At 41.2% G+C, this 26,346-nt stretch overlaps 3 protein-coding genes and 1 pseudogene across 6 annotated transcripts; 2 read left to right on the top strand and 2 right to left on the bottom strand.

The window, feature by feature from the left end:
• Positions 1–1,109: 1,109 nt before the first annotated feature.
• Positions 1,110–2,531, bottom strand: LOC104427947 (adenylate isopentenyltransferase 3, chloroplastic). The gene has a single exon (XM_010040955.3). The coding sequence runs from the start codon at positions 2,256–2,258 to the stop codon at positions 1,110–1,112; it is 1,149 nt and encodes a 382-aa protein (XP_010039257.3). The 5' UTR covers positions 2,259–2,531.
• A 4,687-nt stretch (positions 2,532–7,218) lies between these two features.
• LOC104426678 lies at positions 7,219–11,969 on the bottom strand. 2 transcript variants are annotated; one of them, XM_010039808.3, is made up of 7 exons: positions 11,616–11,969; positions 11,417–11,487; positions 10,582–10,690; positions 9,261–9,343; positions 8,460–8,618; positions 7,876–7,977; positions 7,219–7,638 (listed from the first exon to the last, which is right to left on the bottom strand). In XM_010039808.3, exons 1-7 carry the CDS (start codon positions 11,692–11,694, stop codon positions 7,486–7,488), a joined length of 756 nt encoding a protein of 251 aa, XP_010038110.2. In that variant the 5' UTR covers positions 11,695–11,969; the 3' UTR covers positions 7,219–7,485. The 2 variants fall into 2 exon arrangements, with proteins under 2 accessions (XP_010038110.2, XP_039161536.1); XM_039305602.1 differs by lacking the exons at positions 11,417–11,487; positions 11,616–11,969 and adding an exon at positions 11,269–11,402.
• A 3,679-nt stretch (positions 11,970–15,648) lies between these two features.
• On the top strand, positions 15,649–17,418 carry LOC104426677 (gluconokinase). Of its 2 annotated transcripts, XM_010039807.3 has the most exons (4): positions 15,649–15,922; positions 16,071–16,113; positions 16,646–16,725; positions 16,804–17,418. In XM_010039807.3, exons 1-4 carry the CDS (start codon positions 15,904–15,906, stop codon positions 17,268–17,270), a joined length of 609 nt encoding a protein of 202 aa, XP_010038109.2. In that variant the 5' UTR covers positions 15,649–15,903; the 3' UTR covers positions 17,271–17,418. The 2 variants fall into 2 exon arrangements, with proteins under 2 accessions (XP_010038109.2, XP_010038108.2); XM_010039806.3 differs by lacking the exon at positions 15,649–15,922 and having other exon boundaries at positions 16,031–16,113.
• A 3,184-nt stretch (positions 17,419–20,602) lies between these two features.
• Positions 20,603–22,147, top strand: LOC104426676 (annotated as a pseudogene). The gene has a single exon (XR_001982573.2). The product of XR_001982573.2 is annotated as a probable aspartic proteinase GIP2 (transcript).
• Positions 22,148–26,346: the final 4,199 nt, after the last annotated feature.

Here is a 26,346-nt window from a genome sequence, read left to right as displayed (position 1 = left end):
ACGGACATTGAAAAAGTTCCGATGGGAACAGAATTTCTTTACAATGATGGCATCAATTTGGCCCATCGCACGAAAACTTACGAGCATCCCTTTCATGTCACAATATGCAGTAGCCCCACTACATCAGTTCCAGGTTCCGGGTAAAAAAAAAGCAAAGTAAGAACATAAAAATAAAATAATAGTAATAATAGTAATGACAATTTTATAATAATATTTTTACAGAATCCCTTGCCCATGTCGGTATTGCAACTTTTTTTAGCCTAATTCCCTAAAAAAGGCTCAAAATTGTAGGTTGATTGCTCCGAACTTTTTCAGTCTAAACAGAATTCTCCAATTTTCGCTTTAATGCCAAATTTGTCAATGTATCCAAAAATTGTCAATAATTTCTTCATAATTATGAACATCGGGTAGTTAAATATTATTAAAATTTGTATCTTATTTAATACCCGCACGTTCATATGAAATAACAACAGCCTCTCGATGTTAATAACATTGAAGAAACTAGGGATGATTTTTGAACGTATGAGTAGATTTGAGACTAAAATGAAATTTAAACATAATATATAATTGAGATTAGATATAAAATTGAGATACTCTTTAGGTAGTTGGCACTTTTTCTTTGCCAAGTTGTTCCATTAGGTAGTTGGCACTTTTTCTTTGCCAAGTTGTTCCATTGGCCAATTGACCCTTACGGCTTTCAAAGGGTCGTGATAGAAGATGCTACAGGAACACTTGGGAGGAATAATCTTTCTACTACAATAATGCAAATGTCTCAACTTTCAACCTTAGACTTGTTCCCATATATTCAATGCGCCCCCAGTCACCTCAAACGATAAAATAATCACTGAGGAACGAACTCGTTATTCAAAATAAATATCATGATTTGTTAAATCTCCAACATTTTCCAAACTTAGTTTTAGATTATTCTTAAAGTTGCTGAATCTGCACAAAAACTTAAATTAATCATTCGAAAATAAGTCAACACGCTTTTGCTAATTAGGAAAGCAACCACTACTTTAAAGACTCTAATCTTTCTAATTCGATGACTTGACGAATGATCCAAGATGAGACACCATTCAATTCATCTCACTTTTGGAAGTGGAGACTTGTCAAATATCGCTCTCAGATAAGAACACAAGTTTCTTGTGAACTTTGTAATTGTGAGTATCTCTTTTTCTTAGTTTACATCTGTTATATATGTGTTGATTTGCCTCAAAAAAAGAATCAAAAGCAGTGCCCCTCACTCTCCTCGATTGTTTCTGCAAAAATTTAGACATAATTTGCTGCTGCAATTGGCAGCTTCCATGGTTGGCTCTGCACTTTATAAGGCCCTCGTGGAGCCCCCCGGAAGTGGCCATATTCGCCGTGACGTTGTAAAGAAACTCGGCCACGATTATTGTGCTTGGTCCCGCCACGAGCTCTTCCCACGCCTCATCAGCGTCGGCCTTCCCATGCTTGCAGAACACTTCCGTCGCGTCCATCCTGTGCAAGTTCCAACCCTTCAGGTTGCGGAGCCGGTGGATCTTCTCCAACTGGCGGCTTGCCAATTTGCACGTGTTGGTCTTGATCTCCTCCATCGCTTCTTTGAGCAACCGCGCGTGGGCTTGTCGATCCAAGAACTTCTCGGTACGGAACAACAAGTCCAGTTCAGGAAGCCCGATTGCGCGCCGGATTCCCCTTGAGTATTGCCCGTTTGGATCAAAGGCGTTCCTCGCCTCTTCGACCATTCCCCTCTCTACCATCTTATCGACCCGCTTAGACAAGAAGGAGTGCAAGATGGGCATCGCGGCATCGACCCATAGAAAGCAACATTCGTACTTAGATTGAAACCGGTAATCATGGCTAGCGATCAAGGTCTCAATGTAGGAATTCGAGCCGCCAACGATGACTGGAGTGTTGCCACGGGCCCTGATTGACTCGATGACAAGCAGTGCTGAGTTGCTAAATTCTGACGCCGTGAAGTCTGCATCGGGAGGGATCGTCCCGAGGAGATGGTGGGGGATGCCGCATTGCTCCTCTTCCGTGATCTTGTTGGTGACTATGTCGAGCCCCTTGTGCACTTGGATTTTGTCGGAGTTCACGATCTCAGCGGGGAAATGGGACGCAATGTCAATAGAGAGCCTGGATTTGCTTGCCCCGGTCACACCTAATATCACCACGAGCTTCTCCTTCTGACGCGGAGGGTTATAAAAGCCTATATTCGACCTCCACAAGGGCAGGGCCGTCGGCTTGCACTTCACCATGGAAATCCTCATCATAAGCGGGGCCGAGTATGTGAGAATTAGCAAGAGAATTGGAAGACCAGAAAACTGAAAAACTGAAGCAAGAGATGGAAAGCTCCTTTTTACAAAATGTGAGAGCCAAAAAGGGTTTATAAGTAATTGAAAAGAAGGGTCAAAGATCAGGTCAACTTGAGCGAGAGCAATGAGAAGTAGTAAAGTAAGGCAGAAGATAGAGAGCTTCTCTCCCTCCAGACCCTCTAACTGAAGACCACAAGGTCACAGAAATATGTAAGTGAGTATTTATAGGGATTTCTAGCCTGCACATATGATAAATAGTAACAGCTACTAGAATAAAGACACGCCACTTTGAAAAAATAAAATAAAATTATTCTTCAACTTTCAATTTTTCCTCTGGTCAGTGCAGCTTTTGAGCTTAATGCTTGTTGTTCTTATTCCTAATGGGTGTCTGGACCGTCCAACAACATGGTTGGGCATTTGGAGAAGCAAAGCAATGGGCTAAAAAGGGTTCTCGCACAGCGGTTCAGAATTTCATATCCTCAAAAAACAACATGGTAGGACATGTAAGGATGCAACAAAATAATAAAGGGGCATCTTTCTAGTTAGACTTTGCCAGTGTACCTGGAAGAAAAAAACAACACAGAACCCCGCTGGATTCTGAAGCTAGATGAAAAGAAAAAGTTTGTTCTCTGGGAATTGCATTCGCAGTTGTTGTATATGCTAATTAGACAATCATCTCCAATCATGGAACCGGCACTTATCATATCACCAGTGCCGCATTTTGCTGATGAACGGGTTGATTATGAAAAAAATATCATTTCTTTTTATTCCCCTGAAGGGTATACAAAAATTGACTGAGGCATTATTTCTCCTCAGAATCGATAGCTCGAGATTCTCACAGTGACAGCTGATCTGCACAAACCGCTAGTTGGAAACGACAGTAAATGGCATTCGATTCTCCTATTCAAGTGGCGGTGGGGAGACGGCGACAAGCTTGGCCTCATTCGATGGAAGATAAATTTTCTAGCTAGTTGAAGTCGCGATGATCAAGGGAAGAATCGAGAAATAAGTTAAAGGTCGGGGCAAAATGGTGTTGATTTAGCAAACTCCCTGTATAATTCGATTTGGCAGCCATATGAGAATCCCAATCCAAACTGAACCAGGATTTAGTAACTAATTGATATGTTCACTCTAGCTAAATTCTAGGCGAGCATCGATGTACCCAAGTAAAAGGCGGTAATGCATGCAGCAGAAATAAAGCAGTATGGGTTCTGTGTAGAGAAACAGAATCAGAACCTCACGCTGCACTTCTACGGCATTAGTCTGCATCTACTGAATTTCCATATGAAAGCAGCGTAACCAAAGAATTATTTAATATGCAAATGATTGAGAGGTGAACAAATTGCCAGCTCCTAATATAAATTTGTCTGCCAAATGATAGGGAAGCTAGTGGTTTTCCTTTGGGGGCCATCCTGTTGTTTGATCAAGTGAAACCAGGAGAAGGATTGTTCGAATGAGATAATTACCAACCAAACGCTTTGGTACATACTTCTCAAATTTAGTGTTCTCATACTCCTTCATCACACTTGGAGGGGTACATGGTCCGTTTCCGTGCATGATAAATGATTCCCCTCCCTTATGCTGCGCAAAAGCAACCAACTGGTAGTCCATGTGTACCGCGATATCAATCAGAGCAGAGGCAGGAAACGGATTCACGGCATGTCGTCATCAAGCGATTAGAAAGAAAGCGAGTCCTACCTATCACTCAAGGGCTGCATACTGATCAAAGAATTGATAGGTTTAGCTAGTCTACCGAAGCAAACTCAGCAAAAATCGGAATTATTTTCTTCACTTGATCAAATCTTGCGGGATCTGCTAGGCAGATAATCAGGACAACGAAATTCTCTTTATGCATACTAGTAAAACTTGCTTCAGCAAAATTAGGACTTCATTATCCTCACTAGCTCAAATCTTGCGGGATCTGCCACGCGGATAATCGCGACAACGAGATTCTCTTTATGCACACGATTAGGACTCTTATTGAAGCCTACAGTTAATGGTAGCCGTGGCTTCACTGCTGTCCTCAGAAACTCGGTCATTTCCTTCCGAAAATATTTCGCGCGTGGTCTGTGGCTTTTCAGTACATAGTACACACATTCTATCAGAGCACTTTTGACGAATGATCCTAGGCATGGGCCGAAAAGACATACAATGATTTCTCTGGAACCTACTTACAAAACATTAATCTCAAGCTGTTTTATTTGAATTGGTGAGAGTTAGAAAGTTATCTCAAATGGTTTGTTTAGGAATCATTTAACTGTCATGAACTTTATCAGTGATTCCACGGCAAGCTCAAACATGGTATGTTAATATCTACAGCAAGCTTTCCTTAGCAGAAAATGATTTATGTGAAGCAGAATATAAAATAAGTAGGCTAGTTCATGGAGAGCTATTGGTGTCACACAGCAACCTCTCTCTTGATGCCGTTTGGCTATAGTTTGATGCACAAGTTGGCGCCTTTCAGGTAATCATCATTTGCAATCCCCATCACATACGAGGTTCATGAACAAGACGAGCGGCCCGTCAACTCATGAAACACTATTAAACACGCGTGTCTGAGGTATGAAAAGAACTTCCGAAACTTTTGACAAAAATTGTGGCTTTGTAGTTAACATAAAGACAACTTCCATGGCTTTGGTCTGTATCATTCCATTCTATCATTTCATAAAGAAAAAATAACCCGTTCTTCAGATCAAAAAGAAGAGAACGATGGAATTCATAGGTTATGTAGGCTATGTAAATCCAAGCTAAGGGTAGCATAGGCTTCGGGGATATATGCGTGTGAAGACTAGGATTCGGAGAAGAAGATATATATCTAGGGGTGGTGGGAAGTTACTGTCTGTCAAAGATAATTGGTCCGATCACCTCAAGGGATGCATGTCATTCCAAATTTGTTAATATGGGAGTCTTTTCAGTCGCATCACCATTGATAAGAGAAGGACAAAGCAAAGTCGGGTACGCTAATGTGAAGTGGGGTTGATCACTATTCTTGCTTGCGAATCGATGGGCTCAACGTTATCAGATTACTATCGCCGAGGAATTTGTGATACACATTGGTCGATCAGGGGAACGAAAGGAAATCTGATTTGATTGCATGTGACACATCACTAGAAGTGAGCGATTCTAAACTCCATTCAGGTTTACCTAAAACCTATCTACTGAAATAAATTCCCTAATTTTTAGAACTTGTAACTTGCTCTGCCTACTCAGAAGTCTCGAACCTACCCTGTCTAAGGTTTCAATTCTAGAGTTTATCTAGGTTCCACTTATACTCTTAATGGAATGATTGCAATGAATCATTACATCTAGTAATCACCATTTGTTACAATGCATTGATCACAACTCATAGTTAAACATATGAATTATGAAATATTAATAAAATAAAAGTCTCAATCATGGATATGATTGGAAAGAAAAGCTCAAATTAGCAGTTTCAGATTATGCAGATGTTATAAAATATCATAAGATCGCACAAAGACATAAAACAATAAAAGATGACTTTATAGGTTCCAAGTTTCTAGTTCCACTTGGAACCCTGGAACCTATTTGTTAGGATAGATTTCCCAATTTTCAGAACCTAAAATCTGTCCTACATATTCTAGACATAGGAATTGGTTCAAATTCCTAGCAACCCTAGTTGTACCTTGAAATCAGCATACCACAACACTAATTTAAAGTACCATGAATTATCCAAGTATAATGACTTGTCTGGTTGGTTTGCTTTGCATGCATATATCCCTTGGAGGAGGAAGATGAAAAACCAAAATTGGTTTTGTTGAATCTGGATCTTTTGAAGAGTGTTTCATCAAGCAGTAAAGATGAGACAAAAATCAGTTTCTTGAATCTTTTGAAGAGTTTTTCGTCAAGCCAAGTAACCAAGTGCGCTCATTTACACTATCATGTTCCATATTGATTTACCAATGCAAAGAACTCCCGTACCGTTTCGGGTATGTAGCATGTACCACCCAGGAATGGCAATGAGGTACTGCCCAAAGTGCACTTCTTTTGGAGAATATGAGTTTATTTCTCTAAGGGTGCGTTTGATAACTTACCCCCATAGTAACTGATTCTATTTTTTTTTTTTTTTTTTTTGTTTCCAAGAATAAATTTTGAATAGAAATTTGTTTGGTAAATTTTGTTCCCGAAAATAAAAATCTATTTTTTTATTCTCAAGAATAGATTAGAATAGAATTAAGAAGTGAAAAAAAGTTACTTCTTTATTCTAAAAAAATTCCAAAATCAAACCCAAACCTTTGTTTTTTTCCTTCTCTTCTTCTCTCCCCAACCAGTCATCAACCATTGCCGCCGCTGCCACCAACGATGGCTAGCAACTGGCTGGATAAAATCCAGCGAGCTCATCGAAGGCTCGGCTGACCACTGTGAGCCTTAGCCTCGCCCAAATCAAGGCTGAGGCTCGCCGTGGCCCAGCGAGCCTCCAGCAAGCTTGCTGGACCTCAACCGGTGCTAGCTACCACCATCTTCGGCGACTAGCGACAGAGGAGGAGCAAGAAGAGAGAAGAAAAAATGAAAAAGAAAAAAGAGAAAAATATAATACAAATATCAAAAAATTAAAAGAAACAAAAAAATTAGGATTCTCATCAAGCGCATCTCTATTCTGGAAATAAAAATTGTAGTCAATTACCAAACTTAGAAATTATTCTCAGAAATAGAATAAATAAGAATAATTTTTGAACGAAAATTGTTTCCAGGAACAAAATGTAAATGTTTATTAAACGCACCCTAAACAGCTATTTCCAAAATGTTCCCATTCCTTAGCAGATACTTTATCAAGATTGTTCTAATGAGAAAATAATGTGTTCATGACATAAACTACATGGTACTCCCTAGAGCCACAATGTCCATTATTTCAGCAATAGCCCTAACTTTATCACCTCAAGTCTGATAATTCCATGCAAGATCTAGGAAACACATTCTCCTTTATTTATGTAGCAAACGGAGAATAATAAACAAATAAAGGTCTGGACATACAGTACATGCTAAACCCTAAGAAATCACAATCTCCATGAGGGAGGGAGATTGGAAAGTTTGACATCCCTTCCAGGAGATTAGAGTCCTACCTAAGCAGATTTCTATCCCCCTACTAAGCACCTAACAGCTTCAATGAAGTACGGTACTACAGTTTTCATTTTTACATTTGACAAGCACAGGAAGCTCCTGCATAATGTTACCAAGTCCCTTCCTTGGACATTCTCAGGAAATGGGACAAGGTGATGCTAGGGAGCTCGGTGGACCCTGTTTTCTTCCTAGTTATCCTTGTGACCTTCAGAGACCCTGCATCCTTTGATTGGGTAACTGTGACCGAAGCCAGGTTGTAGAACTGTTCATGGAGGATTCCTCTATTAGCTAGGAATAAAAGCACCGAAAACTCTACCATAGAACAAAGATAAGGCCAGCAATCCAGTTTTAATGTACTTACAGATGGTACAAACCCTACTAACTAGTGATCAATGAGATGACCGAGATCCAGAATTCCAGCTCCTCTAAGGATTGTTTTATATAGTAATTTCAGCACAGAAAGTAAACGTAAAATGTTAAAATTCAAGCAAAAATTTACCTCACAAACACCATGCAGCAGAAGCCTATGGAAAGGATCTTGAACCTGGAGCTCGAGAACTTCTTCAGCTCCCCTCTCCAGGATGAAGGACCGAACACAAGCCTAAAGACAAAGGCATCTTTTATACATGTGCTAACTGAAAGATCAAGAGGAATCCACACTTGTAATGCGAAAAAGGAGTTGCTTTAAGAATCACGTTCCTTATGCAGACACGGGAAATGGGAAGAGCAAGGCTATCCCTCTTCATGTTATCACAGGTTCTCCTGCAGCTCAGTTATTTCAATGTTTCCTATTCACTAATAGGTTAACCTTATTTTGGAAGAGTAGTAACTTAACTGGTCTTCTGCAGACTTTACACTATATAACCATTACTTAACAGTTTTACCAATCATATATCCCCACACTGCAGACAAGCTATAACTGATTCCCATATTAAGAGTGAAAAATAAATGATTCAAAGATATATCAGCTCCCTTCGCCAGTAAATACCAAAAAACCTAAGCTGCAGTGACATGGACTCTCACATGCACAAGACAAGACCTGTCCAATATCTAGGCCACGTAAAGTTTCAAACTAGATTATACCTCATAGCCTTCAATGAGCTCAAAAAGAAAGCTACGGCGAAGAGCCTCTCTAGTCCGACAATCAACTCGGCGCCATGCACTCAAGACAGCCACCTTATCGGTGTCCATATGAGCTCTGCGCCTTCTGGATGATGCATTAATATTGTCAATCATATTGGCCTGCAATTCAGTAGAAACAAATTTATCAAACATCATCTCATGGCGTATGATTATACAGGTACGATGCAACTACTGCATTATCATCATAAATATAGAGAAATGTAAACCTAGCATAAAAAATCTACAACAGGAGAAAGTGTAAGAAAAAAAAAAAGTAAAAAATAAAACTACGAATACCCGTAATATCAAAACAATTCTTCCTCACAATATGTGGAGGAGACTTGCCCTTCATATACTAGGACACGTGCAACAAGGTTACAAGGTGAAATATGCCATGAAAAAGACAAGAAGTATCATACATATCCACTGTTGTTGAGCAGTGTACACTACAACCCCAAAAAGATGGAGACCCTAAAATTGTACACCATGTTATTTTACCCTGACATACAGAACAGAATTGTCAATCAATCTCAAAGCACTTTAAATTAAAATGCATGAGCTATATTTCTTCATGGCCCCATCACGTGGCCTGTCAATATAAGAACATTAATTGCACATACATATAATTGGTTTAATCGTGCAACCACAACTGAGTATATTATGACAATACTATATTGGTAAAATATATTAACATCAATGACGTGAGAAAAATTATAGTTGAATATCACGAAAACAAATTCAAAATAAATGAAAAAAGCAAACCTCTTTGTCCATATCTATATTCCTTAATTTGTCCCATTCTCGAGCATTTGTCATGGAAAAGGGGGATGGTGGGACATCATCACCTGAAAATGAACCAAAGGAATATCGTTATGAATTCTTTTAAAGAAAATTACATGCTAACATCGTATTTATCCAGTAAAATCGCTTAGTTTCCACATCACCTGGCCTGTCAATCTACCTCTGGTGCTGCCCCCAAAAGGACCAGAACTGCAGCCCATGCCCCCCTTACGCTAACATCATTCTAATCAGCAACTCTCGCTCTCCCTCTCCTTCAGGGTTTTGGCCAAAAAAGGTTCCACATTAAGGCTCCATTTGGGAACCACTTTCCCAAGGGACTTTGGAGGCAACTTGCGGTGTTTGGCGAACTTTTTTGAGACCCCTTTGGCCAAAAGCTGGCCTTGGCAAAGCTGAAAACCCAAGGCAAGTCCCCACCTGCCTTGAGCTTTCAGCATATTCAAAAGGCCATTTCCTAGGATTAATATGTTTTTCTTCCGAAACTACCCTAACCAATTTTTTCGTTTTCCAATTTTGCCCCTGTAAGAATTGTTCATCTTCTACATCTCTATGTAGATCACTAATGCAGCTCCATTGAGGGTTGCGCGAGGCTCGCCGATTGTCATGTGACCTTTGCTTGGGGAGGTCAGGGTCACGCGACCTCCATGAGGGCCGCCTAGGGTCACACAACCTCAAGAGGCCCTTGCCGGGGTTATGCAAGCTGGCACCAAATCTGGCTCGCTGGCTGGCAGCCTAAGCCCTTTGCCAGCTTTGTTTTCCTTTCTTTTAATACTATAATAGGAAAAGTCCTCTGCGAGAATAATTTTTTCAAATACTATTTAACCCAAAATTGCTTTACAGTGGACTTTTAAATTACAATTTAATAAACACAATCTGCATTTCAAAAAATGCCTTTAACTTGAAGTCTTTTGCATTTCCCCAAAGGCTTTCTCCAAAATCCAACCAAACTCAGCCTAAGTACATTGCCTCATGCAAATGTACATATTGTAATTAAGTAAGAAATAGTCTTGTTCCACTTTCCCTTAACTCCAGGCCCAAAATCTGCGCGAGTGATAGTGTAGCTCATATTTCACATTCAATCACACAATCAACCAACTAGGTGGAACTAGCGACTAGCTGTAGGTAACACAATCCACTTATTTTACTTCATAAGATTCACGGGCGATCTAGTTGAACCAAAGAACTGATCTGAGACTGAGGAGCGAGTTTAGCACCCACTTAAAATTCTGAAGAGAAATGTGCAATCATCAGTAATGAAAAATATTATGTTTTAGAAACTCAGTACCCCAAGGTGGAGGAGCAAAGAGCCCTCTGATTTCTTCAGCATTTAGACGAGGAACAAGCTCCATTAACAAACGGTCATTTAACCATCTTCGAGACCTCCGGTTGCTTACCTACATACATCATCATGAGGTTTTCTCAGACATACGTTTCGACAGATCCTGTTCAGTTCGCATCTCAAAAGGATTGCAATATATACATTTGCATGAGTTAAAGAACCTACAGTAAACAGGTGAATGAACACCCTGAAGCAGGAATGGGATTATGATGGATAGCAATTAAATGAGGTTCCATAAGGTCATTCCGAAGTATGCAAGCAAAAACCTTTTGAACATGAAAAGAGCATCTCATATGTGCAGCAGAATCACCCATCACTTATCAATATAAACAGCCTACTTCATTCACAATCTTCTTCTTTTTCCCCCTTTTATTGGGCCTAAACCACGGAAAAGGCAAACAATATGTACTCGGGCCTGAAAAGAGTAAGCTTTAACCGAAAGAAAACAAAAGAAACAAATGGTTTGTTTATAAATGAAGAACACCAGCTTCCTGAGTAGATAAGACTATATGCTGAGGTAGAAAGAAAATCATAATTGTCTCTATGGAAGATCTAGCTCATAGTCAACACCTTTCTGGATCAAAAGCGTTAAAATCGGAATCTTTAACATTCAATCGGCCGGTTTCTTCTCACCTGCTCGGTGCGAGCGTTTGATTGAACCACATTAACCAACTAGCCTCAACACACAACAGATCCCAATCGACAAACACCCAACGAAGACAACCAAAAACCGCACATTCACGCTCGAATTCCGCATCCACACATCACTCAATGCACTCACCCCTCCAGTCAAACTCTCCAGGAACTCGATCTTCTTCTCGATCGACAGCCCCCGAGACTTGGCATTCTCGCCTGGTGGGGATATCAGACAGAACAAAGAGAGAGAGACAACCGTCAGCAAAAAAATGTCCGACTGAAAAGCCGAGTCTCCCCACATCCCCAACAGATCCGGCGCGAAGAAGCTCGGAGCGGGGCATCACCTGCGCGAGCAGCGTCGCCGAGGGGCGGAGATTGGAGGAGGAGCTCGTCCGGGCTCTGCAGGACGTCCGGGGTCGCCATGCTGGTTTTCGAGAAACGGGGAATGGAGATCGTGGGGGGACGACGAAGCTTCGACCTTTCCGCTCGAGGCGATCCTCGCGGCGCGGGGCCAATCGCAGCTCGGGTTTCGCGGACGGGATTCGACGAGGGAGACGATGGAGAAGGAGATGATGATGATGAAAATGATGGTGAGGATGAGGAGGAGGAGGAGGAGGAGGAGGAGGACGCGAGATGGAGTTCTCGATCGTAACGCGCGAGAACTTATACGGAGTGTCCGCACGGCGGTGACCGAATCAGCGGAATATGCCCCCTTGCTTGCCACGCAAATTCGTTGGGAGACGAGGAGCGGGCCGCACGTGCCCTCAGGGGGTGCTCGTGTGGGGGCTAATCTCGTAATTTTTTGTAGGGGTTCCGCCCTTCTTCGTGGGCTCCGCTCTTGGGATGCGTGCAAGAGAGATCGATTTGCTCTTGCTGGGCTCGACTTTGGGCCCCTTTACCCGGCCTTTGCTTGAATTCTAAACCCGTCAAGCGGGAGGATCGGGTCGGATTTGTGACCCGACTCAAATAGACCTATTTAATCCGTTTTAGCTCATTTTCACACAATCTAATGACCCATACCTGATTTATACTATACTCAACATGTATTGCAAAAACACTTCAATATTTAACCAATTTACAAAACTTATAACCAAATTGAGGTGAGAATGCAGAATGAGTGAGTGCAATAATGAGTGGAGGTAAAAGAGTGTAAAAATGAGTTTGGTCTAAATAAATTATAAATCAATTTATGACTAATTTATAATCTATTTATAACCCATTTAACACTAGTATTGTGTTTACACCTCCATTTACTCAATATAACTAATATGTTTATAATTCATTTCATATTTATATGAGTTAAGAAATGGATTTATGACTCAATATAAGGGTCTACTGAATTCTCTCCTTTCTTTATTAAAAATTTTCTATTTGATCCCCCAACATTTCATATATGCCCATTCACCCTCCTAAAATTAGATTTTGTTACATTTATATGATTCCTTTCAAATTTGAACTTCGTCCTTAGCATGCGTTGTGCATAAGACTTGTAAGAGGTGGAATGCAGTTTTCTCCTCAAGTTGTTCCTATTGAGCGTCTCCTCTGTTCTTTTTCTTCTAGTCTTTCATTTATTTATTTTTTCCTATCTGTGCAAGAGAGCTAAAGAAACAAATCCTCTTGCAACAGACTTGCCTCATTAATATCAATTGAAACGCCCTCATGTGTAATCGATAATTTAGACGTTACATAGATGTGATTTAAGTTTTCTTCTTGAATTCTCAAAGGGGTCTTTGAAGTTAGTCAATACTTTACATTAATTGTCCTTTATAAGACATATTTAGTGGACATGAACTCCATAACTCTAGCTAAAACCAGTTATTTCTGTGTGGAAGACGAATTTGGCCTTTATTGACTTTATCAGTCGAACCGAAAACTTTGGGCTTTAATATAAAAATGAGCATTTCATTGACTTTCAGTCATTTTTTCAGAGTTGACTTTTTCTAAATATTTGATTTAGAGATAATGAAATTTAGAGACCTCAGATCAAATTAAAGAAATTTTCACCCGTGTTTACTGATCAATCATTTAGAACACGACACTTGACATGTTACGATTTATTCACTTAAAGCTCATACTTCTCACGATCGTGCCACTTGGAAGGATAGCAAAAAACCCTAAAAGAAACCTCGTGTTATTCTCTTGCGGGTAGGAGGTCGGCTGCTAGAGAACCAGAAATGCTAATTTTTCTATCAATTCTCACCCTCCCACCACCTGTCACCATCACCATCCACCAACGTTGGCGTCGGCTTCATTCCCTCTCCAGCGGCCGCTTGCTCTCAACCTTTCCCGGCGTCCTCCTCTCTCGGTTCCTCTCTCTTCCGATCATTAAAGGCTTGTTCTGTCGTCGTCCTAGGCTCCGGAGATTCCAGATCAATTAATTGGAACGTCATGAATTTACCCTTTTATTCCGTCATCTTCGTCCGAGTAGGACTTCGTATGGTTTCGTCAACGTTCATTTGGAGTTTAATTGCTGTCCTTGTCTCCTTGGTTTGCGCACGTTGTCATTTTGTTGAGCTTTCTTCCATTTCGATTTCCCTTACGTTGAACTGACTCTCTCGAGCTTGCCCATTTAGAATCTTAGATGCCTTATTGCGCTTTGTGTACGGTTGGGCATCCACCTTCTCATGGTTTCGTTAACGTTCATTTAAAGTTTAATTACTGTCCTTGTCTCTTTGGTTTGCCCAGTTGTCATTTTGTTGAGCTTTCTTCCATTTCGATTTCACTTCCGTTGAACCGATTCTCTTGAATTTGCCCATTTAATGAGTGTTTGATTCAGCTTTTCCAATAGGCTTTGAGCCCTCAAAACCCCTTGAAAAAAATTATAAGTTGTTTGGTTCGGCATTTGAAGGCTCTTTGGCAAAATATTTGCATTTGGAATGCTGGTGAGAGGATTAATGAATTTTTGCTTATTACCCATTTTACCCTCAAAATTTTATTAAAAGTTAAATTTTATCCTATCCAAAACAAACCCTAACTTAGATGCCTTGTTGCGCTTTGCGTTCCGTGTCTCATCTCGTCCACGTTGTCTACCTTGACCGTCGGACGATGCTAAATACGTGTGCTAACTGTTAAGGCCTTGCGTGTCGCCGAATAAAGTTTTTTGTTTTTTGGTCGGTCGCTGAATAAAGTTTGGGTAGATGGGCTTTGCCCATTTTAGTTTGCCAGAAGTTGAGTTTGCTTGCTGTTTTGAAAATTCCTGTAGTCACATGTTTTGGAAAGGCATCTCGAAGCGACAAGGAACAAGTAGGTCGCACGTCATGAACTATATCAAACGTATAAACTATTCTAATTTATATATACATAAATTTGACAAATATAAATACTAAATAAAATATATATTATAAAATAGAAAGAAATTAAAATATATGAATGAAGAATACTATTAAGTAAGAATGAAAATTGTTGTTTTTTTTTTTTTTTTGGTTTTGTGATTTTGAATTTTTTGTTAGAATTTAAATATTGTTAAAATTAAAATTTATTTCATTTATATTACTTAATTATTATTATTATAATTTTCTAATTGAAGAAATTTGTTATTCAAGAAAGTCAATTTGGCCCCCTACCTCGATAGGCTTAGAACCCTCCTCGCTGGTCCAGTGGCTTGGAAAATTCCAGACCGAGCATGGTGACGATCTTTTAAGGTTTTGATGTTCTTAATGTCAGAATTTGAAAACTCATGGACACGAGAGTTGTAGGGATATCTATCGCTTTCCATTCATTCAAAGTTCATTCAATCTAGACTTCGTTTGTTAGGCCGAAACAATTTTCAAAGCACTGATTTCATCCGGGTGTAACTAAAGATTTTCTGTTCTAACACTAGGATGATTTTTGGAGATAGCATTGACTATGATTGAATTTTAAAAATAAGAAGTTGTAAGGGACACTTTGATCTTGCAATTTGGAAAATTTCATTAGATTTTCTGATTAGTTTAATATGTAAACGTGATTTTCGAAAACTGGAATGAATCAAGTTGGATATTGACTCAAACAAACTAATGTAATTAGGTCTCGCACATAGACCTTTAGTTGTATAGTAAGTGAGATATGCTCTTGAATTATATTTAGCTCCTAATTGGTGACTCTTCATCATATAAGATTTTTTGATTTTGGCATTGCCTTTACATCGGTCTTCTGCTTTTGGAGAGGGTCGCCATAAGCATTAATTTGGATAGTCCTAAATAAAATCACAAACTGTTTCCTCAAATCAGATTTTGGCGATTCAAATCATGGTGGAATTCATTCACGCAAGCTTCAGACTGATCGGTGTGTATTATTCAGCCTCTTTGAACGGGGTTGTTCAAACCGCAATGTCAGCCACCCCCATGCGAACTAAAGAAGAGTTGGTACGCCTACTAATAACAAGCAATAACTGTTCTGTTTTGCTTCCAAGACAGAGAGATTGCGTCGTGATCCAGACCGGCTGGCCATGGGGTTACGCTGTCGCTGACACTTGTCCTGAGTTGTTTGTCTGTAAAAAAATGTTCGGTTTCGCCTCCCAGAATAAAAATTCCTAACTTGCACCGGGAAATTAGGATGGACTCCTTCGACTCTGACTCCCCAGTTTGTGCGAACGTGTGCTGCGCGTGAGCGAGGGCTTCGCAGCCACAGGGACGACCATTCCTTCGACCAAGAATGGCCTCCGTTCAGAAAGGTTCGATCTTGGTCTTCGTTTTCTTTATTCTGGGTATCACTCCATTGATCCGCTCGTGCTTGAAATGATCTGCGCGAATTCTTGTCGCCTGATCGTGCGGTTTGTGTTTCGGGAATTTACTGAATGCCCTCCGTTTCTCTGTGCACAGGGAGTGTTATTGTGATCATGGGTGTGAGCGGTTCTGGGAAATCGTAAGTAGTGGAAAAACCTCTTCTTCTCTAGCTTTCTTGGGTTGAAAACAGGGAAATTTATCGACCATTGTGGCGTTTTCTGTGACTTTTTTTTTATCTAATCAAATAGCTGGAATGGAGGGGATTCCATTTGTAGGCCAATACTTGTCCGTAAGAGACGTTAGTGAGCTGGATGAGTATGTTCTTGCTAGCAAATTGATTGAGAGAGTCTGTGTTTTGAGCAGCTGCGTTGAATTACCACATCAGGGATGTATGAATTTCAGCAGTTCACCTTTCTACTACTACCGTCAGTTAATTCCAACAAGCTACCTACTGTCATTGTTGTAAAGTTCTTTGGCAATGCTTCATGACCATCTTCATACATATAATCAGTCATATCTCTGTTAGGGGACCATTTGACAATGTGTCAAGGCATCACTTCTGTCGAGTAAAAATAATTCCTTTCTGATAGAAGGAAGAAAATCAAAATGCTTTCGAAAAAATTTCTGCTTTGTTACGATGCTTGAATGTCAAATGTATGTGGTTTGAACAGCACAATAGGACATATGCTAGCAGAGGTCATGGAGTGCAGCTTTCTTGATGCCGACGACTTCCACCCAACATCAAATAAAGGTGGGAACTTGTGCCCCCCTTTGCTTTGATTTGAGTGCATAAGCTCTTTGATTTGAACCTGTTCAATTATTTTGGCAGAAAAGATGCATAAAGGAATCCCTCTCTCCGAGGAAGATCGAATCCCGTGGCTCGAAACACTACGGGACACCTTGCGTGAGCGCTTGCTAGATGGAAAAAATGTGGTTCTTGGCTGCTCTGCTCTGCAGAAGCATTATAGGGAAATTCTAAGATCCGCTGACCCGAATTATCGGTCAGGCAGCTTCTCTAGTTCAGTGAAGTTTGTGTTGTTGAATGTGGAGGCCAAAGTTCTCGCTGCCCGACTACAGACAAGAGCTGCAGAAGGGAAGCATTTTATGCCACCCTCGCTTTTGCAGTCTCAGTTGGAGTTGCTCCAGGTGGATGAAGTGGAAGGCATTTGGAAGGTCGATGCTTCTCTGAGTCCACAAGCAATTGTGGGCAACATTCAAGCTTTGATTCTACAGTCTAAGGTAACCGGTGAATTGATTCTGTTCTTTGTAATGCGAAGGATAACCATGGGCCATTGAATTGGTGGGTGGTTTGATATGCTTTATACATTGATTTGGAAGACAGATGTGATAAAACCAACATTACAGAATCTCTCCCGATTGATTGGGAAATTGTGAGCGAAATTCTTTTGAATAAGGAAGCAAAGAAAAGAGCTTCTACAGTGCCTCTGGAATTGCTGTCTACTTAATCGGCTAGGTCATTGGCTATCCTGGACTCGAAAAGCAATGGTCTGCTACTTGAGAAAACACATTTCATTGACTAGCTGCTTATGAAAAATGGCTACATAACTAACATTGCACACACGCTCTCACACCGGGTATGTTTCCATAGCCTTTGATGAAAATGTTCGGTATGTATGCGCACATGTCTGCATCATTGAACCAGTGGCTGATTGTAGTGAAGGTGGTGTACTTCATTAGTCAGAGTGAAGTCAGATGTAGCGCATAGCTTGAACTGTGAGTAATTCCACAGCATGGAAAGTGTAAGGAATGGAATAAGCTGCCTGCATTTAGATGAAGTAATTTGTATGATCCTTAACTTCCATTCGCTGCTCAATTTTTATTTCTCTGTTTTATATTGAGTCAAAATGGTGATAACTTGGTTACACTTACTCTTAGACTAGATGAGTCACAGTGGAATGAGAACACAAATCTCGAGCTTTTAGCGTGCCCGCTGTACTGGGTTCGAGTTCTGGTTCATGCTTGGCTTATGCAGACAATGTAAGTTGAGACACACCACAGCACAACACGACCAAAATGCACATATGCTTTAGTGTAGAGGTCAGCTAACGTTTCAACATGGATTTGTTACCTGAATATCTATGCTTGGCAAAAAGCAAGAAGCTTGTGGACAGGAGACAAGTACGAGTGCATGAGAATACATGAGGAGCTCAGGTGGAACTCAACTACAAGCTTAATGCTAGTTTCCATACGATTTCTTGGCAAAAATTGCAAAGTTTTGCCAGGGTCGCTCTATACCCGTCTGCGTGTTTAAAACACGGATAAACCCGAGATGATATCCGTGTTTTCGCAATCGAGAAGAAGTGATTGTGAGAAAAGAGGTCGACTTCAATTCCTCGCATATTGCTCGCACTAGCTTGTGAATATTTGATGCATTTTCACCTGAACTGATTGACCCTTTCCAGAAAAACCTCAACCTTCAAAAGGTGATTGATTGTCCAATTATCATATGTATCCCATGTGAAATTCACACGATCCAACAGTTATTGTAAACTCAGTGCACATACATTTGGGTTGCCAAAAACAACGCCAGAAATGCGTCACCATGCTGTGCACCTCACAAAAATCCTGGTGGTGAAAAGAGGGCATATTGCCCCGTTATTCTAATGATTGATATTAGAATGTAACAATTATCGTCACGTGCAAGTTGAAATATGGTAGATGACCCAACAATGATCATATATACAAAATTCAAGAACGAGGGACAATGAATATGAACTTGTTGAGAGACCACGTACTTAAGATGCGCATATACTTGAAAATCAATTTAAGTATATTTTGTACTCTAATTCTTCTTTTATAGTGAATATAAATACACATAGAAAACATGAAAAAAAATATATATATATATAGCAATAACGGCTGGGACGTTGGGGGATTTACAGTTCAGTCCTGCATTAAAATCCCATCAATTGCATGCAATTCTGGTTCAAGATCACCTTAATCCGTATGTAAACTGTTACATGACTTGTAGGGTGTACGTGTGTACCCTTGAATTATATGTACAAGCCACGGCGGAGCAAACTTGTTAGACGAAGCTTTCCTTGTTAGCTTTTGATGTCACATGAAGCGGCCGATTGGAAATTGCTTCAAAATGAACTTCTAAACTGCTGTGATGAATTCAGTGGACTTTGAATAACGCGTTCTCTCGAAACGGCCTGTTGACTGTGGCGTCTGCAAATTGTGACGAGGACTTAAAAAAGGATATAATAATATATGGTAATGATTGATTAGATCAATTTCGTTATCACGCAATCAGATTTGGAGTTTGACTATTCTTTGGAAGATCAATCCTTATCCCCGCATATAAAACCCCCAACGCCCCACTTAGTCAAATTTTGTTTTATTTGATTTTCCAAGAATGGAAATAGGAATCAATCATGTCCATCGGAGAACACGTCCCAGGCCAGCACATCCTATAAATGAATTATGAGACGTGGAAACGTTGATAGCACACATAAATAATAATCCCCATGAATCACTTGACCCTTCATAATTCTTTCTTTTTATGTGATTTTTTTAATATCAAAGTCTATCCAACTGCAAGGAAATATATGTCCTATAAAATCACAATTTTTGTTTGGCAAGAACTAATTGGATAAACATATATAATTTGATCAAACTTGTTAACAGCAAAATCTTGAACATGATTTAAAAGGATCGAGAGTTCTTCCCAATTCACATCTTCAGACATCACTCACATAGACATTACTCACACGCAAACTTTATATTATGGATTCTCGTCTTAACTTCCTTATTCTCAAGTTATATCATGATAATGCCGTGTTCTTAAGTTAATTACTGTCATGCACCGGACCAAGATCGCTTACGAAGACCGTTGAAAGAACTGCGGTCGATCCTAAAATCAGTGAAATCCTCTCGAACTCCATGTCCCTCCAAATATTCTAGATGCGGTCTCTCCATCATTTCTCCACGTGAACACATAAATGCAGTGAACAGATAACGGTTAAGACGAACCATCATGGGGAAACCGAGGTACAGCACAACCTGGACGATCTTTTCCAAAAGATCGGAGAAAACGATCGGTGAAAAATCATCACGGTCAAAGTCCACCACCCCCGTCAGTCTTCCGGATCAAGTGGGTTCGAGTTGCCACCTTTGAATCAGCCTCTCTTGCGGTGGCCGCCGCCCCCCAATCCACGGAAGAAAAAAAAAACAAACAAACAAAAACATCCGGATACGGACACGCAAGTGATCGAAGAAGAATTTTACGAAGGAATTTACCAGATCATGCAAATCGCTGTCGGCATATTATAAAATCAATGAGCGATCTTTGCTTTTTTTAATTTAAAGGAAATCGCAATGAATGAGAATACTTAATTTATCAAACGATATTAAAATAGTATGTTGCGTGATATTAATATAATTTTATGTCAAGCTTCTCGAATCAGAAGAGTATGAAAGTTCTTTGCATCAAATTTCTTTTATCTGCCGCGTGAACCCATAGAATCGATAGACACGACCTTTTTCTTTTCCCCCCATTAATTAATGATTTAGTTGTGCAACAGAGACTTTCACAGCCACAAGCAACATGCGCGACAACTATAAATAGCCCATAAGCAACTTCGACTCTCTACCAAAGCATTTCTTCGTCATCCCCTACCAATGGCTTCCTCCATCCAATGCTCACTTCTCTTGTCACTCTTCTTCTTCGCCACCGTAGCTCCCTCTTTCCAGCAATCCTTTCGCCCCAAGGCCCTCGTGCTGCCGGTCTCGAAAGATGCTTCTTCCCTCCAATACCTAACACGGATCTCCCAAAGGACCCCCCTAGTCCCCGTCGACCTCGTCGTTGACCTCGGTGGCCAGTTCCTCTGGGTCGACTGCGAGCAGAACTACGTCTCCTCGACGTACCTCCCTGCCCGTTGTGGCTCGGCCGTGTGCTCACTGGCCCGTGCCAGCGGGTGTGGCGATTGCTTCTCTGCCGCCAGGCCCGGCTGCAACAACAACACGTGTGGCGTCACCCCGGATAACACCGTCACGGGCACCGCCACTGGAGGGGAGGTGGCGACCGACTTAGTTTCGGTAAACTCCACCGATGGGTCCAACCCAGGCCAGGCCGTCAATGTTACCCGGTTCGTCTTTGCTTGCGCCCCAAGCTTTCTCTTGGATGGCCTGGCTAGCGGCGTCCAAGGAATGGCTGGCCTAGGAAGGACCAGGATCGCTCTGCCCTCCCAGTTCGCCTCTGCCTTCAGCTTCAACCGGAAATTTGCCATCTGCCTCTCGTCATCGCCCTCTTCCAACGGCGTGATCTTCTTTGGCGACAGCCCCTACAATTTCCTCCCTAACATTAACGTTTCGCAATCACTCGCTTACACACCACTATACATCAACCCCGTGAGCACGGCCTCGGCGTACTCTCAGGGCGAGCCCTCATCCGAGTACTTCATTAAAGTGACTGCCATCACAGTCGGCGACATAACCCTATCCCTAAACTCGACCCTACTCAATCGACAGCGAAGGCTATGGCGGCACCAAGATCAGCACCGTCAATCCATACACCGTCCTTGAGTCCTCCATATATGCCTCGCTCACTGAGGCCTTCGTCAAGGAAGCCACGTCGATAAACATCACTAGGGTATCGGCTGTATCACCGTTCGAGTACTGCTTCAATTCGTCGAGCATAGGGGGCACGCGTGTTGGGGCAGCGGTGCCGTATATCTTCTTGGTCTTGCAGGGCGAAGAGGCGGTGTGGACGATCACAGGGTCAAACTCGATGGTGGAGGTGAGCCAGGATGTGCTGTGCCTGGGGTTCGTGGACGGAGGTTCGAGGCCGAGGACGTCGATCGTGATCGGAGGGTACCAGTTGCAGGACAATTTGGTGCAGTTCGACCTGGCGAGGTCGAGGCTAGGATTTAGCTCGACTCTGCTCGGAAGGCAGACTACGTGCGCCAACTTTAACTTCACCAGCAATGCATGAAAATTACCATGAGTTGTATTAGTTCGCGCATCATATTGCACGCGATTTAAATTTTCTACTTGGAATAAGTGGCCTCGGGAAATATAATTTGCAATAAATTGGCCCGGAAATGTTTTCTTGTTTTCTTTTTCTTTTTCTTTTTCTTTTTTAAATGGGTGAGATCACTCTTGTAAAGATACTTGAACATCAAAGAATGAAAAACTTATAATATGAATAATGCTTGATGTACACTTATTTTCATTGACTAGCTGCGTATGAAGAATGGCTACTTAAGTAAGAGTGCATTTCTCTCTCTCACGCACACAATCTCTCACACCAGGTATATTTCCATAACCTTTGATAAGAATGTTCAGCATGCATGCGCACAAGTCTGCATCATCGAACCAGTGGCTTATTGTGGTGAAAGTGGTGTATTTCATCAGTCAGTGAAGTTAGACGTAGTGCATAGCTTGAACGGTGAGTAATTCCGCAGCATGGAATGTACAAGGAATGGGATAAGCTGCCCGCATTTAGACGGACTACATGTATGATCCTTACTTACATTTGTGTCTTAATTTCAATTTCTCTGTTTTATTTGGAGTCGAAATGGGGATAACTTGGTTATGCTTGCTCTTAGACTAAATGAGTCATAATGGAACTCTTACGGATAGAGAACACAAATTCTCGAGTTCTTAGCGTGCATGTCGTACTGGTTTAGAGTTCCGATTCAAGATTTGCTTGTGCAGACAAAGGAAGCCAAAACACCACAACATAACATAACACAACTAAAATGCACATATACTTTAGTGTAGAGGTTGGCTAGGCTTGTCAAAATGGGCTAAAGCCCATATTTTGATGCATAATTACTAAAATGAGTTATATATGGATCACTTCAAAGTGGAAATGGGTTATGGTGGGTTCTTAAAGGAAAAGCCGAAAAAAAAGGAGATCTAAGTGGGTTTGCTATAAACCCACTATACTAAAATAGTAATGATTCGGTCGAAAAAAAAAAATAGTAATGACTCATTTCATTCACGGTCAGGAGAAAGGAGGGTCATCGCTTCGCATCTCGGAGATGGCGATCGCTTAGTCGTCATTAAAGTCCGCTTGAGAGAACGAGAGCGAAGGTAGTCCCAGGTCCGCGCTCATCCTCACTCATCATCGAGTCTCTGCTTGATCAAATTCGATCTTTGTTGCCTCTTCTCTCTCCCTCTTCGACTCCCTCAATCTTGACTCATCAATCTCCGTCCCAGGTGAGCTCCTCGTTCATCTTTGATCCCAACCGACCGTGGACAAAAAAAATTAGTGATGCTCTGAGTTAAGCTAGATCCAATTTACTTGAAGAGACACAACACAACAGTCATCATGTGTTGTTGTTTCAATTTCTTTGCCAGAGATGATTCTGTATTTTGTCATTGTTGCGCCTGAAGTAGCGAAAAGGGTGTAATATCAATGTGCGCATTCTTTTGGACTGACCTCTAACTGTTATTTGTGTTTATGCCTCAGGCATCCAAACCAAAAATAAATTGGTTTGCAGACATTTTGAGGGCGAGAACTATACTGTTTGACCTCTCCATTTGCTCCAATTCTTTTGGACAATTAATAGTTATTGATAATGGTGAATCTGAAATGGGTTCTTTTTGCTTCCTTGAAATGGGTCCACCCACAAACTTTGATTCATTATTTGCATATGCTTGCCTGAGATATCGTGCATTTAGTTCTCAAGTCCTTCAAGGTCGATGAGAGTCGGGTATGAATCCTTCATATGGTGTCCTGTCTCTCATCTTTTTCAATATAAATCGGATCGCATATGTATTGGGTATATGACAAGTTGGATTTGGGCCACTCAAAACATATCGAGGAAAATGAATTGATACGGGTCGGATCATTTTCCATATGACCCACTCCCTTGACCGGTCTAAGATTGGCTAATGTTTCGACATAGATTTGTTACCTGAATATGGATACTTGGCGAAAAGCAAGAAGCTTGAGGACACGAGACAAGTACGAGTGCATGAGTTTATAATAGGAGATCGGATGAAACTCACCTACAAGATTAATGCTAGTTTCCACGTACCTGTTGAGAGACGGCATACTTAATAAATGCATATACTTCATAAACAATTTTAATAGATTTTGTACTCTAATTCTTCTTCTCTTATATATCATTATTAAAAAAAGTATAACAATGACGGTTGGGACGTTGAGAGATTTATAATTCAAATGTCACGTTAAAATCCCGACTAGAAAAGTACAAAAAAGTTATAAACCTATTGCATTGATTCCAATTCAATCCTAAACTTTTTAATTCGACTAATTCAATCCATCCGGCCAATTTTGACCGGCCGATGCTAACGTGGACGTCGACCGATGGCTGGACACTGACGTAGCAATTTTTTAAATTTTTTTATTTTTTATTTTATTTTCTTTTTCTTTTTCCTTTTCTTTTATTCCTCCTTCCTCCTTGGACCGACCTTGTAGTGGCCGACAAGGGTCGCCTAGGGTCAAGGCGGCTTCGCCTGGTTTGGGCAAGGCCAGCCTCGCCCTAGCCTTGCCACGGGTGAAGGTGACCTCACCCGTGGCCAGCGAAGCTAACGTGGCCCTCGCCAAGCCTTGCCTCGAGAAAGGTCTAGGCATTGCCAGCATGCCGCCTTGCCCGCGGCGCCTCACCCATGGCAAGGCCGAGCGAGGGCCGTGACCTTGCCCGCCGGCGAGGCCGTGACCCTGAGGGTGAGGGCTTAACGACCCTCGCCCAAGGGCCGGCAAGTCTCCAACCTGGAAGCCCTTGCCTCCACCCTAGCGATGGCCGCCATGGCCTTGCCAGCCGTGGGCGAGGCCACCTTCACCCATGGAGGCCAGCCTCGCCCAAATCCAGGTAAAGCCGCCTTGCCGGCAACCCTAGGAGAGGCCGAGTGAAGCCGCCTTGCCGGCGACCCTAAGATAAGCCAGGCAAGGGCTGCGACCCTCACCGCAGGCAAGCGAGGGCTTCATGGCCACCGCCAGAATAGTCCAAGGAGGAAGAAGGGAGAAAAGGAAAGGAAAAAAAAATCAAAAAAATATTTAAAAATTGCCACGTTAGCGTCTAGCCACCGGTCGACGTGCACATCAGCGCCAGTTGGCCAAAATTGGCCGGATGAACTAAATTGATCTAATTAAAAAGTTTAGACTAAATTAGTACTAATATAATAGGTTTATGACTTTTTTAGTACTTTTCTCAAATCCCAACAATTGCACACAATTTCAGGTCAAGGTTACCTCAATCCGTGTGTAACTATTATGAGTTAAGATTACTTACGTTACACATGCGCGCGCATATATATATATATTAAATAGCAAATTTGTTAGACCAAGCTTTCCTTGTTAGCATCTGATCATACATAAAAAGAACTTCCAGGCTGTACTACACTACTAGTGATTTTAGTTTACTTTCAATAACGCATTCGCTCGAAACGGCCTCTTGACTCTGGCGTTTGCAAATCGTGACAAGGATTCAAACAGCATATACATAATAAAAATGATTACGGTATGGTTGATTAGATCGAATTCTTTATCACGCCATCAGATTTTGGGGTTTGACTATTCTTTGGTAGACCAATCCTTATCCCCCAACATGAATCGTTCCTCCACTTAAAGGGATTTGTCACATTTCTAATTAAAGCAATTTAGTCAATGTCATCTTATTCAATTTGCAAGAAATGGAGATAGAAATCATTCATATCCATCAGAGGGTACATCAAAGGCTGGCACCACCAATAAACAAAGGTCGTGTATGACATGTCAATATTGGGATTACAACACATGGATATGTCGACAGCGCACGCAAAGAATAAACCCCATGGATCATTGGATCCTTCATATTTCTTTTTTTCTTTTTTTTTGTGTATTTTTGTTTTTTATATCAAAGTCAATCCAAATGTAAGGAAAAACATGTCCTGTAAAATCACAATTTCCGTTTGGCAATAACTTATTCAAGAAACACATAAAATTTCATCAGCTGGTTAACAACGATATTCCCAACACGATCTAAAAGGATCAAGAGGTCTTCCAAACTCAGGACGAGGTCCTTGGACATCACTTGCACGATCTACATATTATGAATTCTCATTCTAACTTCTTATTCTCAAGTTGTACCCGTGTTTTCAAGTTAATTACCATCGTGCATTAAACCAAGTTCTCCTACAAACACCGTTAAAAGAACAGCCGTTGATCCTAAAATCGGAAAATCCTCTCGAACCGCCTTGATAATGAAAACATGGATACGCATGTCCCTCCAAACATACTAGATGCGGTCTTTCTATCAATTCTCCACGTATGTCACATAATTGCGGTGAACAGATAATGCTTTGACGAGCCGTCATTAAGAAAACGAGGGACAGCACAACCTGGACGAATTTTTCATAAGATCGGATGACGCAACGGATGAAATCATCACGGTCA

This window comes from Eucalyptus grandis, chromosome 11 (genome assembly GCF_016545825.1).
Source record: "Eucalyptus grandis isolate ANBG69807.140 chromosome 11, ASM1654582v1, whole genome shotgun sequence".
Taxonomy (NCBI): Eukaryota; Viridiplantae; Streptophyta; class Magnoliopsida; order Myrtales; family Myrtaceae; genus Eucalyptus; species Eucalyptus grandis.
The sequence above is the reverse complement of the archived record's forward strand: the minus strand, read 5'-3'. Positions and strand labels throughout refer to the sequence as shown.

What these genes read in the sequence shown, in the direction of transcription:
- LOC104426677 (XM_010039806.3), top strand. Translation starts at nt 16,046, where the DNA reads ATGCCCTCCGTTTCTCTGTGCACAGGGAGTGTTATTGTGATCATGGGT. An exon ending in GTGAGCGGTTCTGGGAAATC is followed by an intron (nt 16,114 to 16,645) that starts GTAAGTAGTGGA and finishes TGGTTTGAACAG; the next exon opens with CACAATAGGACATATGCTAG. An exon ending in CCACCCAACATCAAATAAAG is followed by an intron (nt 16,726 to 16,803) that starts GTGGGAACTTGT and finishes TTATTTTGGCAG; the next exon opens with AAAAGATGCATAAAGGAATC.
- LOC104426678 (XM_010039808.3), bottom strand. Translation starts at nt 11,694, where the DNA reads ATGGCGACCCCGGACGTCCTGCAGAGCCCGGACGAGCTCCTCCTCCAA. An exon ending in ATATAGATATGGACAAAGAG is followed by an intron (nt 8,619 to 9,260) that starts GTTTGCTTTTTT and finishes ACTGAATTGCAG; the next exon opens with GCCAATATGATTGACAATAT. An exon ending in TGCTGCATGGTGTTTGTGAG is followed by an intron (nt 7,639 to 7,875) that starts GTAAATTTTTGC and finishes CTCCATGAACAG; the next exon opens with TTCTACAACCTGGCTTCGGT.
- LOC104427947 (XM_010040955.3), bottom strand. Translation starts at nt 2,258, where the DNA reads ATGATGAGGATTTCCATGGTGAAGTGCAAGCCGACGGCCCTGCCCTTG.